General features: G+C 42.4%; 1 protein-coding gene across 2 annotated transcripts in view; it reads right to left on the minus strand.

The window, feature by feature from the left end:
- Window positions 1-8,934: 8,934 nt before the first annotated feature.
- Window positions 8,935-18,541, minus strand: part of efna5a (ephrin-A5a) — a 67,819-nt gene continuing 58,212 nt past the window's right edge. Inside the window, exons 2-5 of one of the 2 annotated variants that reach the window (XM_068732477.1) lie at window positions 17,495-17,787; window positions 10,780-10,845; window positions 10,576-10,656; window positions 8,935-10,275 (exon numbers count right to left, since the gene is read on the minus strand). In XM_068732477.1, coding sequence (XP_068588578.1) covers window positions 10,151-10,275; window positions 10,576-10,656; window positions 10,780-10,845; window positions 17,495-17,787 — 565 coding nt within the window. In that variant the 3' untranslated portion in view covers window positions 8,935-10,150. The remainder of the gene's footprint in view (window positions 10,276-10,575; window positions 10,657-10,779; window positions 10,846-17,494; window positions 17,788-18,541) is intronic. The other variant, XM_068732478.1, reaches the window with a different exon arrangement.

Raw genomic sequence — 18,541 nt, forward strand, 5'->3', positions numbered from 1 at the left:
ATTTGGCCGTCGCCATCTTGGCCTTTTTGCAACCAATGAACGGAGGTTACCATGTTTGGAATGCGGAGGAGTGACGTAGTGAGCCTGACTACTGATCTGGTAGCAGCATCAACCTGTCAATCACAGCGAGCCCGCCCTTAAGCATACGCCTCTTTATGGCCTATTTGACTCTAAATGGACCATAATTTACTAAATGAACATCATGCTGTATTGAAGAAGACGTGAAACTGGCGTGGAGACCATAAAACTCATGTTTGAAATGTTTACTGAGGTAATAAATCAAGTAAGAAGGAGGGTCATTTTCTCCTAGACTTCCATACATACCTGCTGGTCAGGAGTGAGAATGCAAGTTTTAGGATACTTCCGCATTGGCTTCACCCGGCAGAACCGGAGGTTGCCGCCTGGTTCTCCCTAGATCACTCGGGTCCTCTGACACTAGCCTGTTAGTCGTTTCCTGGGTGAGGACAACAGTCTACAGGAAAGCAGCTTTTAGTGTCCATGGTCCTCACCTCTGGAATAGCCTGCCAGAAAGATCTGAGGGCATCACAATCTGTAAATATCATTAAAGGAAATCTTAAAACATAACTTTTTACTTTAGCATTCTCTTAATCTTTATCCATTATATTTTAAAGTTACAACACAGTGTTGTTCACTGGTCATGAAACAGTCTCAATGTAATACTGATGCCTCTATATGAGCAACATAAGTAAACGAGACCATCAGCGAGAATATTTGCTATTTCTATGAAGTTATTCTTAATACCTTAATAAATCAAATGAAATCATGCAGGTTCACCAGGAACTCCTTCAGCTCAGACTCCAGCAGCGATCATTATATCCTTTATTTCCTAAATGATTATTTCCCTACATTGCTGTTCATTTCATTGTATTCTTAAGCACTTTGTATTTAAATTTAGCACAAAAGGCGAAAAAGATAAAGTTGAATTTCAGAGCAGGTTGTCCACTAATCACCGGTTTGGAGGTTCGACCTCCGGCTGCACCTGTTAACAGGGAAATTGCTCCTCATGGTCGGGCCAGCATGGTAGCTCGCTGCAATTATAAATCACTTTGGATAAAAGTTCTTTATAAATGCAGCTATTAACCATATGTGGTCATGGTTTTATGAATGAAAGTGAAGCTGGAAGCATTCATCACTTTGCGGCGAAAAAGCTTTTTCTTTTCATCATTTTTTTTTCTTCTTTAATTTAATTTAAAATGAATTCATGTTTGTTAATATAATTTTGTAATACTTTTAAATTGTATTTATGATAATTCATGTCTTATTTAATGGTTGGTCATGACATTCATTATTATAAAGTTTTCATCCATTCTGCAAAAACAAAATCTGTTTAAAGGAGAAGACAGAAGAATGATGCATGATGCTACGTGGTCATCAGTGCGGAGTCATCCAAACAGCACAACCATGTCATGTGTCAGTGGTTTGCAACCTTCTGGGCAAGAGAACAAAGCTATGTCTACCTGCGACCCTTCGTCACACGTTGCACATGATTATGAACGCTGATTTATTATTTTTTTCCACATGAAAGGATATTGCAACACTTCATCATTGCATTTACACTAATCAGATACATCACATCGGTAAATTGTGTTTGCAACAAATTAGGATTCATCCAGACAGGAAACACACCAGGGCAGGGAGCTAACACGTCTAATTCATGTCGTGCCAACAAAGGTTAGCTTTGCTCTTGTTGCGACTGGACGGATTCGAGGCGCTAGTTAGCCAGCTAGCGCATGATCAAGACAACATGATGTTAAAAAAAAAAAAAAAATAACATTTACCATGCGGTAGTGAACAATAACACAATCGGTTCCGAACATTTTCTGCCTATTAGAACCAATAACCAGCCACACAGTGTCCTGTGCTGCAGATGGAGAAAGTGGCAGAAAACAGCTTTTAGGTCTTTAATGTTTTTAAGGAAGTGATGGAGCAGCCTTTCTATTCCCAACCCCTCGCCCCCTCGATCTCTCACGTGCTCTAATTCATTATTAAACCCAGATGATCAGCCGTGAGCTCATGCACAAACGTTCCCACGAGGTCACATCGCTGTCCAGTGAAAACCAAATTTGCTTTGTTAAGTTGGTTATGGGTGTGGAAATACTCCTCATAGTCTAATAAAACCCTTCAAAAACATGCTTAGAACAAGGCTGTTTTTCTCAGTTCAGAAAAAGCTGACGTCGTGGAGGCACAGGGATGAGTAGTAAGGGATACATCCCTCATGATAATCAGCAGCTTTCACAGTCTTAAGTTGATCTATCAAACAGCAGAGCGGATACAGTGAGTCTGCCTGTAGCTAATCCTGCCAATGGGAACAGGATTCATCCTCCGTAATCTTACAGTAAGAGTTTAAACTTAAGAGGAATCCCACAGTGTTAAACACTGATTGCGTCCTCCAGAAAACGCTTGGTAACATTGATCGCATGTTTACGTCTTCACACTGTGTTCCTAAAGGTTTTACTGGCAACTCCCACAAACACAGATGAGGTCACTAAATGACAGAGGAGAGCAGGAAGTGGACACGTCTGACAGATATGTTTCCCTCAGACCCAAAACACAGATAACAGGAGGCTGGTTATCAGTGGGAAGTCCAGTTTCAGACATTCCCACAAACCGACGTCTGTCAACATGGAGGTATAGCCACGATAACGGAAAGAGCTCAAGGTGAAAGGACCAATTACAAACTGGTCCATGAAGACGGCTTGTGATGTTGAATAAATAGCGAGGAGGAGGTGGTTATGTTTAGGCACTGGCACAACTTGGTTTACTGCAGGAAAAAGTCTGCAGCAGTGACTTGAAGCATGAGGCAAGACATTCATGTGACCCTAACCTGAACTAAAATACTCTTTGTACATGAAAAAGAAGGACAATAAATGAATGTAGATAAATAATGGCACCCTGAGCAGTTAGGAGTTTGGTACCTTGTTTACCTCGCTCAGGATGTGAACTCCAGCTACCTAACTCAAGCTATTCCAGTCCTGAATCGGCTTTCAATCGGTTCCCAAGTCCCCTCAGAGAGAGCGAATATCAGTGAAATTCTATTAAATTTAGTTTAAAACCAACCCTTGCTCCTATAAATACATTCATATGCTACCAGTTTATTTTAGCCAATCAGGTTTTAGATGAATGCGTAATCGCAGCCCGGATCATGTTCTGTGGCCTCGTTTTGTTGGATGGCAGGAAGTACAACATTTATTTACTGCACAGGGCTTGTGGTAAGGGGTTTTTTTTTGGGGATGGATTGTGCAAAGAGCAGGAGTTTAACACCAGAGTCTGGGGTTGGCGGAGTCCCACGAGAGGTTCAAGCAATATTGGTTTGGGTCAAATATTATTAAATATTTATGTCTCATGCTTCATGTCACTGCAGACTTTTATGTATCAAAGCAAGACCATGATCTGCTGCACCATAAAAAGGTAAAACATGGCTGAAGTTGCTGTGAGAGGAAAACATTTACTGACACATTCAGTAGCGACATTTTGTGACTTGCCAGATGAGTTAATTGACGTTTTCATATTTTACTGATGAAAATGTAATCCGGACAGTTTTTATGCTCCTTGCAACATGTACTTGCTGTTGCAAGTCAGCAGCACACAAGACAGGTTTGATAAACCACATCAGTGTCTGCATATAAAACTCTCCATGTGTATTTAGTGTTTACAGAATGTAAACTGATCTCTGTGTCCTCAATGGTTGCCGTGGTAATGGTCCATAAATACATTTCTTAAAATAATTTAATGAAATCTGCCAGAGCAGTGAGATGATTTCAGTGTGCTTCCGAGGCAAATTGAGTCGTTTCAAGAAACGCTAGGAGTGTCAGTATCTTGAAACAAGACGGGATTTTATGACTCAATCATATTGCTCAAGGACACTTCAGCAGGGTGGACACTTCGGGTTCAAGAATGAAGTGGGCCCTTGTGCTTGCAGTGAAGTCTCTCTAACCACTAAGGCCTCTCTTCTGTCCGTAACCACTGTTGGAGCTCCACTGCCTGAGAGTAAACAGCAGCGTGTCCTTCAGTTAGCACCTGACCACAGGGCCGCCTGAGAATAGACATGGCCTCCTGAGGACCAAGAGAGAGGGCGGCGGTGGACTTGGGTGTCACCGGCGGTTATGGAAGAAGAGAGAACCGGCCCTCAGAGGCATCTCTTTACAACAGCTGGATGTTTCATTGTTCACAAAGTGGAAAAATACTCTTTACTCCATGTTCCCGACGGGGCAGAGAATATGACCGGACGATCGTCAAAATATCCAACCTCAGAGCTGCAGAAGTGGAAAGTAACTAAATAGTTTTACTCAAGTATACAGTTTTAATGTTTGGGGATTTTTCTTGTGTTTTACTCTTTTTTTTTTTTTTTTAAATACTTTTTTTAAGTTTTCACCCAGCTGTGAAACTCGTCATCCGTATCCGGACTTTCACTTTTGATACTTGAGTGCAATTTTTCACTCATACTTATTTTCCAATGCAAAACTTCTACTTGAAACGTAATACTTTTACAGTGTGGTGTTGCTTGTACTCCACACATTGTACACACTGATGATGAGCTTCCTCACCATGAGTTACTCGGCCTGTGAGAAGCGTTGTCTAGCGTCTCCTGTAGCTCTGGAAGAGCCACAAAATAACCCTCATGATGTCATAGTGATGTCATCAGAGTAATCTTTGCTTGGGCTTTGCGACTACAAATCTATGACAGGAAGCCTGCGATACAAACTGGAGGCATGACGTTTGAAATAATTTCAAGTTGCATTCTGGAAAATGTAGGATCAAGTGTTTTGGAACTTTACCCCTTTCGAGGGAAAAAAATAACTTGGGGCCTCTGTTTCATCACTTTTGGCTCCTGATTAATAATTTTGTCTCTTGTGACGAGTGGAAATAATTCCTCCCACCACTGAGAGTTCATGGCCCCAATCCAGTCCCACCAGCAGCACACTTTAATTCAGACACCTGATAAAACGGTTTGTCTCACCGGACCAAAGAACGGTGTGTTCTTGACCTTTTTCCTGGAAATGTCTCATTGTGTCTGTGACCACGCTGTCCGAATTTCGCGATGGGATGTCTTAAACTTTTCACAGCAGGCCGCTGAGAGAGACGTGGCGAAAGTCACCGTAGAGACAGAAACACAAAGTGAGGAATCGAAGCAGACAGCAGGAGAGAGAGGCGTACGAGTGTGCGAGACAGTGTTCTTGGCGGAGCTCCCTGAAGCGCTGCACATTCCCGCAAGATTAATTGAAGCTGGTTTTTTTTTTTCAGTTTTGTTGTTTTTTTCAGTCAGCGAATTGCCTCCCGATTACAGAGAAACAGCTGTTCACCCACTTCCCCCGGACTCTGCCTGTGTGATTATGCATCGAGTGACAACCGCGACAAACATCCAGCGCTCGGCCTTCCCGCCCCTTTGTTGATGTTCTCTCCATTTAGCAAACTTGTCACTCGTTTGCGTGACGATTTAATAAAACAAATCAGACACGATAATTACAACGACAAAGAAATATTTATTAAATCTTTTTTTTTTTTTTTTCTTTTTTTTTTTTTAGTTAGTCATAGCTGCTCCAACACGTGTATTTACAAAGAAATGACCTTTTTGTAGAAAATTCTAGTGAGGGATTGAGCAGGAAACAGACATTAGAAGAGTTTAGATGAGTACAGGAGGGGTCATGGGGGTCATATAGGCACAAGTTACACTTACTACAATGTCAACAGAAATGTGCAGTTTTGTGGCACATCCAAGTCTAGTAAAGTAGCAAATAAACCTCCCCAATGCTAGATGCACTGACAAAAGCGCGCATCCTTTTTTTTTCTTTTTCTTTTTTTTTTTAAGATACAGAGGATGGAAAACAGACGCTGCAAAGCAGGGACACAGTGGTGTTAGCTTCAGGCTACACGGTATCAAAACCAGGTGAAGAAGAAGAAGAAGAAGTTCTTAGAACACATCACTCGTCTCCTCGTAGCACAGTTAGCTCGAGAGAACATGAATCACCGATATCGGAGGTGGAAAACAAGACTTCCTGCCGCTGCCACAAACAAACACGTTGAGCTTTCCACACCAATAAAAGCCAATCGCGTCTCCTGAGTCCTGCAACACAGACGTCCCGCCGCTGCCTGGCTTCGGAGACGGTTGGAGGTGAAGATCAGCGAAAGACCACTAGCAGACACAAAGAACATCCTGCACCTTAAAGACACTTTTGATGCAACAAACACAATAAACAAGAGTGTCTCTTTTTTTTCGTGGCGGGGAAAGGAGGGAAAACCGATATTCTTGCCCCGTCGGTTCTTTCTTCAGGCCTTTTGATCCATGATTGTGACCCGACCACACTGCATGATATGTGCCATATTTGCACAAACACATTTACAGACAGGGGTTGTTTTTTTTTGTATAAAAGACATATAAAATGAAACGAAGCATTATTATTTTTTTTTTTTATATATATCAAACATTGAATTTTTTTTCTTGCTAAGAACATTAATGTGCCCTTCAAAAGAGGTGTGAAAAAAGAGAAAGTATCTAACGCTGTATGTTACAACAGACTCATTGTTGGATACACAGTATCCACAAAACTAACAGATTGGTTTTTGCCGTTGCGGCGTGGCTAGAGGCAATGATTACAGTGACAGTGGACTCTTAATGGTGAACTAAAACGCACGGAGGCTGGTAGGTGTGAGGAGGACAAGATGTTTACTAATGTGCTAATTTGTGCCCTCAAATTAAAAATAATTTTCTCCAAAAAAAACTATTCTTACCCTCAAAATACATCATTTATTTCCTTAAAGGGACAGTGTGAAGGATTTGGTGGCATCAACATGGGGGACTGAGTGAAGAGGACCCGCTGTCTATGTAGATTCCAACAAGAATACTATATTCCATTTCTGCTAATAAATCCTTTGAAACGTTACACTACGGCCTTTTAAATGAACAATTCCTCCAAATCCTCCCGGCCACTCTTTGCTCAGATTTAATGACATTTCTATGTAGATTTCATACCGAGTGAAGGTGAATGTTCTTTGAGTTTTTGTCTGTGAAACAGAAGAGAGAAGACCGAAACATTTGAAATAATTAAATATCAGTACAGAATTAGATGTGATTATATATACATTTGAGAGCATAAATTACCTTTTTTAAAGGGGCAGAGCACTGATTTTACAAATCAACTTCAGTTAATTAACTCATCACAGAGAGACCGCTCAGCCTGTGAAAACACGCATGTTGCTATAGTGATGGAATGAAATACATAAAATAAAAATATTTGATGTCTTTTATGCAAGTGTAGTAATGCATGTAGCTGTGAAATGCAGCTTTCTCTTCATATTCAATTCATTGTAATGCAAACTTAAATAAACGTTTGCTTTGTGTGAGTAAAGTAATATCGCATGTAAAAAAAGTTCAAATGTTTCAATGTTTTTGGACAGCAGTGCAGTCTCCCGGTACTGTTACAGGTAGTCTTTGTCGGCCTCATCTAATTTTACCGACCTGCTCTTTTTCCACTATATGATTTCTATGATGATATCTGGTTTGCCGTCTGCCTGATTCCATGTGAATGTAGCATTCAATTATCCTTCTATCATTACTTTCTCTTTAAAAATTGAATTGTACGACTAAGACATTGATTTTCATTTTATTGTCATAATGACTTTTACCTTAAAAATGACAACTTAGTCTGAGCTTTAGTTTTATTCACCCTAAGATTGGTCCTAGCATTTATGAGCCGTGATCAAATTTCACACTGGTTCTGTCAACAGAAACGTCAAACATGTAAATGAGAATGACGATATTGTGACTCCGTTTGGCTGCATTAAAACACAGTGTATACTTGATCGCACGTGACCACTTCTCTCTCCCAAACTGCAAGTACGAAAAAGCAGCTTTTGATCTATACATTACATGTTCAGACCCTAACAAATGAAATGCATGATTCAAAATGAATTTGAAGTCGGCTTGTCGATAACTACAGGCGTTTATATATATATATATTCACAAGTGAATTTGACGCTTTAGAGGCGTGAGTCCATAACGATAGCGGAGCGAGGAAAAGAGCCGGGGTCATGCGTGACCCCCCCCGACCTTGGACGTGGGTGCGCTGAGCAAAGCTTTGGTGAGCAGGAGAATGGAAGGTTTTTTTCAGATTGCATTGTCAGGATTGGTCGATTGGGGGGGGGAGATCACAACCAGGTTGATTTAAATTAAGGAGAAGAGCAGCATGTACTAATTTAAAAGTGCTCATCATCACTGCGCATGACACGCCATTCCATCAGAAACCTCTCCCGTAAATGCAAAATAACAGGCGATCGTATCGACAGCGGAGCTGGAATAGATGTTTACAACATGCTGCTGCTTGGAAAACATGACTACTGATCTCAGCAGGAGCACTTCAGAGCTTCACATCTCGCTCTCCTTTTCTTTGCTGTCTCAGGTCCACCAGCGCAGAGTTTCAGTTTGCCCTAACAGAACAGGACACCTCGCTCTGCTTATGCCGTCTCTGCCGGTGGTCAATTTATTTATTTTTTTCATTCCAGAAATAACCGGTACGAGGGTGCCCCCGGTGTATTTTCTGTACAGACGCCACTTTACACGACATCAAAGAGGGCAACTGAATCACGCGCCATGCCCTGCCCCCCCCCCCCCCCCCCCCCCCCCCCCCCCCACACACACACACACACACACACACACACACACACACACACACACACACACACACACACACACACACACACACACACACACACACACACACACACTACTACCACCTGCTCTGTAACTCGGTCACTGTCTCACCTAAACATCTTTAGCCACAGAAAACTTGTGCTGCTCGAGTCAAAAAAAGAAAGAAAAATGACCTCATGTTAGGCATGGACACATCCCTGAACTTTGTAGGAAATTTGTCTCTATATACAATAGTTGTGTTATGACAGTGATTCACAAAAGCAATAGTGTAAAGAGTAAAACTACATTTGTGACATTTTTAATGACATAATCAAAAACAGAAATATTCTACGATTACTACACCCTGATAGCACATCAGACTTTTTTTTTCTTTTTCCTTCTGGACTTTGTTAAAAACAATTAAAAGAACATATCAGCGATCAATCCAAACAGATACATAGACCGTTCTCAGTGTTTTTCGTATGATTGTATCAAAACAACGGTGCGACGTGAACTAACTTAATGGGTAAGTGTAATTGTTTTGTTTTTGTATTGCCTTTCTACTGTACTTACAGACTAAACCAGAACAGAAAAAAAAGCACGAGGACTTCACAATAAATAGGAAAATACATTTTGCCTGGCAAAATACCATATCCACTTCAAATATTTTACTGTACACTCGTGTTGGCTGCTACAATTGAATTAGGTGATTTGTTAAAAAAAACAAAAACAAACACATTAATTAATGGATCATTAATTCGGCCCTATCCAAACACTAAAAGATGAGTGCCTCTTTAAACTTCTTTACTCTCAACATCCGACTCCTTTACAACCTGAGAGGAAGGTTAAGTCATCAGAGGCCCACGCCCTCTGCAGCGTCTCTTAGTGACGACATCCGTCTCGCTTTTCTTTCCGTCGGCCTGTACGTGATGCGTCGCTCCCGGATCTTCTTCCAAACATCTTCCGCCTTGACGTGAGATTGTAATTATGTTGCATGTCGGGGGTTACGTGATGTCTTCCTGAACTAAAAACAACTAAAAAAAAAAATTTTTTTTTAAAAGTCTGTAAACTTCTGAGGGATCCTGCTGTGCTTCTTTGCCATTCAAGCGGAAGGGTGTACTCACTGGCTGTGTAGTTTGTGTTCTGCGCGTGTATATGTTTGAAAAGCATGTACGTGTGCTTGTCTTTTAATATCTGCATACTGTGAACAGCAGCGAGGCCAACACGTAAGAGACTGCGCCTCTTTCACCTCGGGGCGCCTCGACCGTCGGCACCCATCAAAAAGTCAAGAATCACTCTAGTTGTCGAGTCAAAAAAACAACGAAGGCTTCAGCGTCGAAGTCCCTTCCTCTCTCTTTTCACTGAGAGAGATTGTCAGTGTTTTTTTTTGTTTTTTTTTATTATTATTATTTCAAAAAGTGCTCCTTGAGGGGAGGGGTTGCAGGGTAGGGTGGCCTCTGGTCCAATCAGGACAGTCCATTCCGGGGGGATTCCTCAGACTGGGCGCTATAAAGACAAGATGGCCGCCAGGAGTATGAGGGCGGAGCTGAGCAGGAGGACCGAAGTGTGGCGCCGACCGACGGAGTTCACGTCCCTTCGAGCCGGCTCTGGAGACTCGTGACCGATGCCGTCTGGAAGGAAAGAATTGAAAATGAAAACCGGCGCTGGTTAGCCTAGCTTAGCAGGAAGGGTGGAGCAGGGCAGCTTCTTTTGATTAACAGTCAAACATCTGCAGATTGGATATTTGCTATAAAAAGTCCGTCATTTACAAATGAATAATTACATGATTATATGCCAATAGTAGACAGTATGTGCATGTCAAATAGATTCACGAATCATGGTGGATAAAATTCAAGGAAAAGAAAAAAACATTATCAGCAGTGGTAACAAACACGCACAAATGTTGTTATGTACTGTATTTTCCCACCAACCTCTGGGTTCTAGGGAGTTTTGACTGTTGTCGTCAAAATCGACCCCTTCCTGCACGGTGCCAGGGCTTTTCACACAATTGTCTTTGAAAAACAAAGAGGAGAGAGGATATGAAGATTAGAGAAGTCGAACGTCACTCGCACACAGCCCGATCACAAGCCGGTGCACAATAGAACGGGGCCTAGACTCAACAATCTGCGACTCACTCTGAGGCCTGACGAAGACTTTGAGTCGAAGGCAGCTCCTTCTCCCCTTGTCGTCGGTGATGGAGGCTGTGGAGACATCGCGCAGGAGTTCAGAACAAAACACTTTAAACATGTTACCCACACGCTTCCATTTGAAAATGCCTTCCTCGATCTAATCTTGCTTTGTGTGATTATGGTTTATAATGGCAGTTGTCGTATTTCGCTCAATGACATTCATCCTCCGGAAACAAAACTGTTTTGTTAGAACAAATGAAAATAGAAATTAGAACGCCGTCACTTTCATATTCTACTAAACTTACAGTACAAAAGAAATCTCTTTAATGTACAAACCTTTTAAATCAAACTCGGGACACAAATCAAACACTCCAAAGTGTCAGAATTGCGCCGTATCACTTTTTTTGTACGGCTGCTTGCGTTTAGACATTCAACATTTGAGAAATCTGGTAACTTTTCAAAGAGGAGACAGACGACTTTTCCTAAAAGTCCTGATAGTGGTAAAATGACCTTTCTGGTCTGGTCAGTGCGTATAATGAAAGTCTTGAAAGAAGGCACACTGTATGTTGGACCTCGACCGACCTTTGATCGCCCATGTCTCAAGACCCCACGGCCACCTGATCTGCATCTCGAAAGGCAACAGTATTGCATAGTCCGATTCCAGCCCAGGTTTTGTGGTCCTATAAACTTCTGAAAACCCACTCAATATTCTCCATTCACATCCACTTCACCTGAGACCTCTTCACTCTCTCAAATCTACCTTCATTCATAAACATCGGCTAAACTGTAGAGTTGAACAATCTGACAAGGTCGATTTTTTTTTTTTTAATTATTTTTTTTACCGCTCCATCAGAGGTATCCACACTTATCCCCTTTAAATACAGTCTGAAGAGCTTTACCTCTCCTTCTGTACTCCCCTCTCATCGTGATGTGAAAGCCTTTCTGCTCCATATTTTATGATATGAAACAACTCAATGTCACCCTCGCATTTCCAAGTCTAATTTGGCCAGGGGCAGTCATTTCTGCAGATGAGTGACATGCTGTTATGCCCACCTGCAAAATCTAATTTCCTCTGTTTCCTGATTGTGAAAGGCAAAGATTAAAAACTTTTTCTTTGCTTGCTGGGTTGCTGTGATTGTTTTGCAGAACTAACAAAACAAATTAGTTTCAAGTAGGGCAGGGGACCAAGTCGCTAATAGAGCGCCGAGGGTGTCTCCAGCAGTGACGAATGACTTCGACTTCTGTGTGCGCTTTTGTCAACAACATTTTTATGTCTTGTCTGACCTTATGTTCATCCCACTTCAGGTTTTCTCCCTTTTCTTTTCCTCCCTCCTCATGGGCCTCCAAACTCTGACCTCTGTGATCTCCTGCTGCCATGCCGAGTCTCTCAAACTGCTTTTAATCTGACCACAAACAAACACACACACACACACACACACACACACACACACACACACACACACACAACCTGGAGGGTGACAGTGTGGCCTGTCCATAGTTTGTCCACAGACACCCCTCTATCCTTCCACCCAGACGTTTCGCGTGATGGATTCTGTCCGTGCGGTGAATTCCCCGATAAAAGCAAACCATGTCAGTGTTTCCACTGTCGCAGATGACTCCGGCTCTCATTTCAAAAGGCACTTTATCAGATGCCGCGCGGCTGTGAGAGGAGATAAAAATCCTCTTTATAACTTCACCACGAGAGGAATATTGGAAGTGAAGCAGCAGAGGGAGGAAATAAACGAGAGAGAGTCGGTGTCAATCACGGCCGCTTCTGTCTGTGTCAGCGGGTATCGAGTAACTTACCTCACACTCCGACGGTGGCTGGAACAGACGGGAGAATTCACCGTCTCAGATTCTGCCTCTGAACTCGACTGGCCCAAACCCCTCCTGTCTCTGTCTCTCTTTATGCCTCTCATGCTTCTGTTTCCTTGGCTGCCGTTATCTATCTCTAACTTTCTTTGACTGCTATAAAAAAAGTGTACTTCTGCAGTTTTGCAAGGACGTCTTGAGGGACCGATGTATCAAGACACATTGTAAGACAAAAGAAAGCTCCGATCTATATATATATATATATATATTTTTTTTTTTACATTTAAATGATTGATATTTTAGTCTATAGAATGTGTCGCGAAAAGTGACATCCTCAAATTGCATATTTTGTCCGATCAATAAACCAAAAAAAAACAGAGAAAAGCAAGAAAATTGTCACATTTCAGAAGGAATTAGCGCTTGATAAAAGACTAAATGGTAATTTTCTGAATCACACACATCAATTTGTCCAAACAGTACACTACATCAGCAAGCAAGATGTATTAATCTGCAAGTAACCATAGCAAACATGCATATGTCTCCCACTACACTGTAATTAACTCAGCTTACTTATTAACAGACATATGTTAGAAGGAAACAGTCTGTAAGACATTTGCAGTAACAGTAGCTGCCGTTGTTTTTTCAGATGGTAAAAAAAAGGCAAATTAAAAGTATAAAAAACCAACGATTTTAAATAAAACACAGCCACTCTTGTTTTATTATGGTAATTAACCATGCTAGGAGCAGGGTAATGCACCCTGGGGTGTCATATATCGGGAGACCTCGTCATACATTATCTCTCGTGTGCCATGGGCAGCTTGTTAGTGCTTTGATGGTTGTTAATGTGGAGACGGTAGCACATTCTGCTGGGTTTTAGTACTTTTGGCCAATCATTAGTTTAGACGCGAGGTCATTACACATTTCCAACACACTCACAAACACCGGTGCTTGGTCAGTGGGCCTACGGCACCAGTTTTGGACTAAGTGTGCGCAACAAAACTACTTGTTTAGTTTTGGTTAAAATAAGTATGCTTGTTACGTAACAGGCTAGAAGTAGGCAACGTGAGTGTCAAAGGACACCAACAGCCGTCTCCTGAGTCAAGTCCTGTGTTTGTTTGACCCAACCGTCCACCTCGACCTCCTCTGACCAAGCGGCGCTACTTGACAAGTTGGGTCGGGTTTGGATTATTTGTCAGGTGACGTCACTTTTATGAGATGTTTGAAAGATCTGAGGAAGATCCGTCATCCTCCAAAATGTTGTTTTGTCTGTTAATAAAACGTCCTAGTTGCAGCTGCGAACACTGTGCCGGTTCTTTTCTTCCCTCTTTGTTTTTCTGTTACTCACTCTCGTTTTATTAATCTTTCGCTGACATTGTGTCACACTGTCTTCCTCTCGTCTCACTTTCTCACCCTCTCTTCCTCCCTCCCCCCCCGCACCACAATCCCCTCACAGATTCCAACTCGCACACAATTACCCGACTGTCTCTCTTCCGTTCTCTCATGTCTGCCACGGAGGTCAGAGTCTGGGTTTTCTGTCCTCGAGCAACACAGCCGTGCTTCGCCGTGATTGTAACTTCAGCTCTGACTGCAACTCTAGACCCAGCGTTAGTCAGGTCACCCGGCCGCCGCCTCACCATGACAACGATAAACCTCTCATTTCACACGCTCAGACACATGTTTACACGTTCCGTCATGTGCTGCGGGGGACGCGTGATCGCTGCGATCGCACATTCGGTACTGGCTACACACATCGTAGATCACTAAACGGGCTGGGATGCCTGTGTAAGGCCGGGCTTCGGTGTGACTGAGGTGAATTAGACAGATCCTGATTTAAATACTGTGAGATCAGATGTTTTTCTTGTGATGATCGGTTTATCTTGGGGAACAAAGCCCTTTTGTCTTTGCTTCAGCCCCGAGAAGCTAGAGGGGAAACTGTCGGGGCTCTGTGCCGGGGGGGGGGTTCATGTCATTATCGATGTAGATCTGCACTGGCTGTACGGAGCGGGACCCGGGCGTTTGAAGCGCGAGGGCTTTACAGGGAGACAGTCATCTCTCTCACACAGGGAGAGCCAGACTCTCAACTGTCTCCTCTGAAAATTGGATTTCTATCCCCTGAGATTAGGATCAGGCTTTCCCCGCTCCGCTGAGGCTCTATTAGAAAAACATGCCGCCCTCTGAGGCCACGAGAAGCTCGCAGCGCAGACCTCGTCGTCATCTCGGTGACCTTTGACCTTCTCGGACCAGCCGCAATACTGATCCCCACACCGGGGCGGCTTTTCCTCTGGGTGTTTGTCTGTCTGTCTGCCAGACGGGCAGGCCCTCGGCCAACTGCAGGTGTCTATTTGACGTCTCTCCTCCCCCCCTGCCGGGGGCGAATGATGAACACCACGGAAGAGGACAAAGGAGTGTCTGTCTCCACTGAGACAAGCAGACATGAATCTCCCCTTCAATGTGTGTCATTTACATGCCCACTTAGAGATTCCAAAACCATATTATATGTACAACACTGGTATTACCTATCAGGTATTGTTAGGCTTTGTTAGAGCAAGATACAGTCAACATGAGATTTGACACCAACACCGGCAGCTGATAAAACACAGTTTACTGTAAGGCAACCAGCGATCCTGGATGTGGATGACGCTGCTGGAGAAAAAAAAAAAAACAAGGGTCCATCTGGAAAAATGTGATTTCCATGTGTGACAGCATTACTATTATTATAAGCTGCAATGTTCCAAAAAAACAACTAAGAAGGTCTTGGGCAACTGCATTAGAAAATATCTGGTTCTTTGATGAGTGAAAGGTACGAGCTGTGGACATTAAAACTGTTTTGGTACAAAAGCTGCACGCATCAATATGTCTATGCTAACAATGGATACAATTAGCAGTTAAAGTGCCAGATATTACCAAAAACAGGGCTACAGATGATTGCTAATGTTGCATAAAATCATAATATGTCAATGTTCTGCATCTCTCCAAGTGGCCAAAAACAGTAGTCAATGCTGCTACCATGAAACATTCTGAATTTGTTGCAACTACTGATTCTGACTAGCTTCTTTACAGCAACGGCAGCAAAGGCTCATGGGTATTGTAGTAGCTAGACAAGAAAAAATATGATTTCTCAAAAAAAATCATTGAAATATTTATATAGCTATTGGCCACAACATAAATCAATGGTATTGTTACATGATCCAGGTAAACCTGCATTCTATGTAGAGGAAATCAGACGTTACTATTAAAACTTCCAAAGAGAAACGTCTCTTCTTTCCGACTTTGAACTCTGTACAATGTGAAGACAAATGTGGATATTATGTGAAATGTTCTGACTATACGGCCTTGGTATGATGCCTTAAAGGCCTATAAGGTGTCTGTCTTTTGTTATGTCTTCCCATGCTCGGATCATAAGTTCCCAGAGGGAAGACAAGTGTCTTTAGTGAACAAGGATCTGTTGGATGAGTCATTAATCTGAGTCAGCGCAACATGGTCCATATGGCCTGAAACCGCTCAAAGCCATGAGGACTGTCTCTGTCTCTCTGCCTCTTTCTCTCTCTGGATGATCAATCATCATCAAATATTACAAGAACATCGTCATGAAACATTCGTTTCACATCAACTAGAGCCAAGTGAACAAATTAGGCAATCTAGGTTCTTTCTTATCGACATCCAAGGAATTGCAAAAACATCAACAGTTATGTGGCACGGCTAGCAGACCACAATTTCCCTAAACAACACAGTCATGTTTATGCAACGGAGTCGAGTAGACTAGCCAATGGACGCAGAAATCCAACCGAAACATCTAGTGAAGGGCAATACATCACAATACAGAATACTGAAACAGAAATACAGCTTTAGATTTGATTTAAGACACATGAGGACTATCTTGGTGATTGTGTGATCCCAGAAGCACGCGTGTAGCACCGTCCAAGATCAGAAAGCGTTGAAAGACACGATGAGAACAAATGTGATCTTAAACTCCCCTGAGCTTTATGAAAAACCCAAAAGTGGAGGTTGCAAATCATGTCAAGAAGAAGAGAAAGGAGTTTGGCTCATCTGACCAGTCTCAAAGTTTCAGGAACCTTTTCAAAAACACCTGTTCTGGGTCAGGAAGCAAGGCTAAAAAGTTACACTAATTCTGCAATGACTGTATGTAGAAAAACTTTCTCCATACTTCCTCTACCTAGTCCCTTTTGGATTTGATCTTTATTTTCTACTTTGTTTGTAATGCCAAGGTTGCGCTGACTTTTCATTGACTTTTGCACTTCTTACTATAAAGTTTCTCTGACCAGTGTCGGCTAAATACCGAAAATCAGCCATGGAGAGCCCTGTATCTCCTTTAGTCCCCCGTAGGGTCTGACTTTACTTATGAAAACACAAGACTTCCCAGCTGTTTGTTTTCCCCGAGTCTTCTCACGAGGAGGAGAAAACTGAGCTCTGCCAGTCCTCAACAAAAGACACTTCAAACAAGACCTCGACGGTAGAGATGTTTTGCTCCCTCTGGCTTGTATTTTGGCTTGGCGCTTAGTCCAAGGACTTGCAACAACAAAACCCGAAGATAGCTGCTGTCTTTTTGCAAGATTCAAAAATTAAATCGATATCGATCTTCTGATTTAACTCCCAGTTAAAGTTTTGTATCAGAAATGTTACTTTTCTACTGCTGATACCTGAGTTTCAGTAATGATACCGAAACAACACTTTTTGGGTACTTCACTTTCAGTAACATAAACACTTTTCTTTCACATGAAAAGTTGTCACATGGTAAATGTTTCAACGCAAGCAGCCGTACAAGAAAAATATGTAAAATTGGTTTTACATATTTGATTCAATCAAACAATCAGTGAACTCGTACTCTGTAGTGTTTTGGTCTATGTCAAAAGTACAATCATTTCAGTAAATAAAAGATAAGCATACTCACAGATATAGTAATACTCTCTGCCCGGGCGAAACTCAAAGCCTAAGGAGAAGGGAGTGAAGAGCTGGAACTTCTCTGAGAACTTCAGCGGTCCGTTCGGCGACAGAGGCCTGTTGCACTCCCAGCGTTTGAAGCCCTTGGCGGTGTGGTCGCAAGAGCTGTAGCCATCGTAGTTCACCATGTAGAGGATGTAGCGCTCGGCCCGGTCGTCCGACACCGGCCCAACGTAGTGCGGACAGTAGACGTCGAGGTAGTCGTTGATGCAGACGTCGATGTGGTAGTCGCCCCGGTAAAACCTGGAGGACGGAGAGATTGAAAAGAGGCAAATGTAAATATGTGGTTTGTAAAGCAAAACATCAAATCTGCGTGAAAATAGCAGTATTCCGGGTCAAATCATGAGGAACATACAGTCCTTCATGACTGTGACATTTGAATCTTTGCAAATGTTCTGACGAAAGAAATGCCTTCATGTGTATAAGACCTGAATGATGCACACCTATGACCTCAAGCAAGAACATTTTTGTATTCTTATCTTAACTTACTCTTACTTTTTTTTTTTGTTCGACGGGCTCGTACGAGCGCTCCACTTCAGAATGAATATGTTTGTATGCGTGGGTTCTTGCTTGAGGCCCATTGTGTTTGAGTAACACTGGAAAGTTCCCAGGGCACCTTTAAGCCGTTCAAGTCTACAGCTCTGATGTAAATGCAAACATGCTTTTATTAATGTGCCTTTCAAAGAAGCATGTGAGCCTACATGACTGGATTTAATTGTTTCCAATCCACAGTGAGGGCACTTTTCTGTATATCAGCAATAATAATACCATGATTAATCTGTTATTGGTGAGGTGATCGTTCTTTACGTTTATGTATGCAATGATAATTCCCATGCGATCTCTGAACTTGACCTTTTTTAATGATTTATTAACCCAATGGAAATATGCCGAGCGCGCATGTTCTCTCTGCTGCAGCCTGCTTTGTACTCGGCCAACATTCAAGGAGCGGCGATTTGCTCAAGGGTACATTGGCAGCAGCTGCTTAAGTGGGAGGACG

The sequence above is a fragment of the Cebidichthys violaceus genome, unplaced genomic scaffold (assembly GCF_023349555.1).
Source record: "Cebidichthys violaceus isolate CVI_PGR_0920_01 unplaced genomic scaffold, fCebVio1.0.p SCAF_59, whole genome shotgun sequence".
Taxonomy (NCBI): Eukaryota; Metazoa; Chordata; class Actinopteri; order Perciformes; family Stichaeidae; genus Cebidichthys; species Cebidichthys violaceus.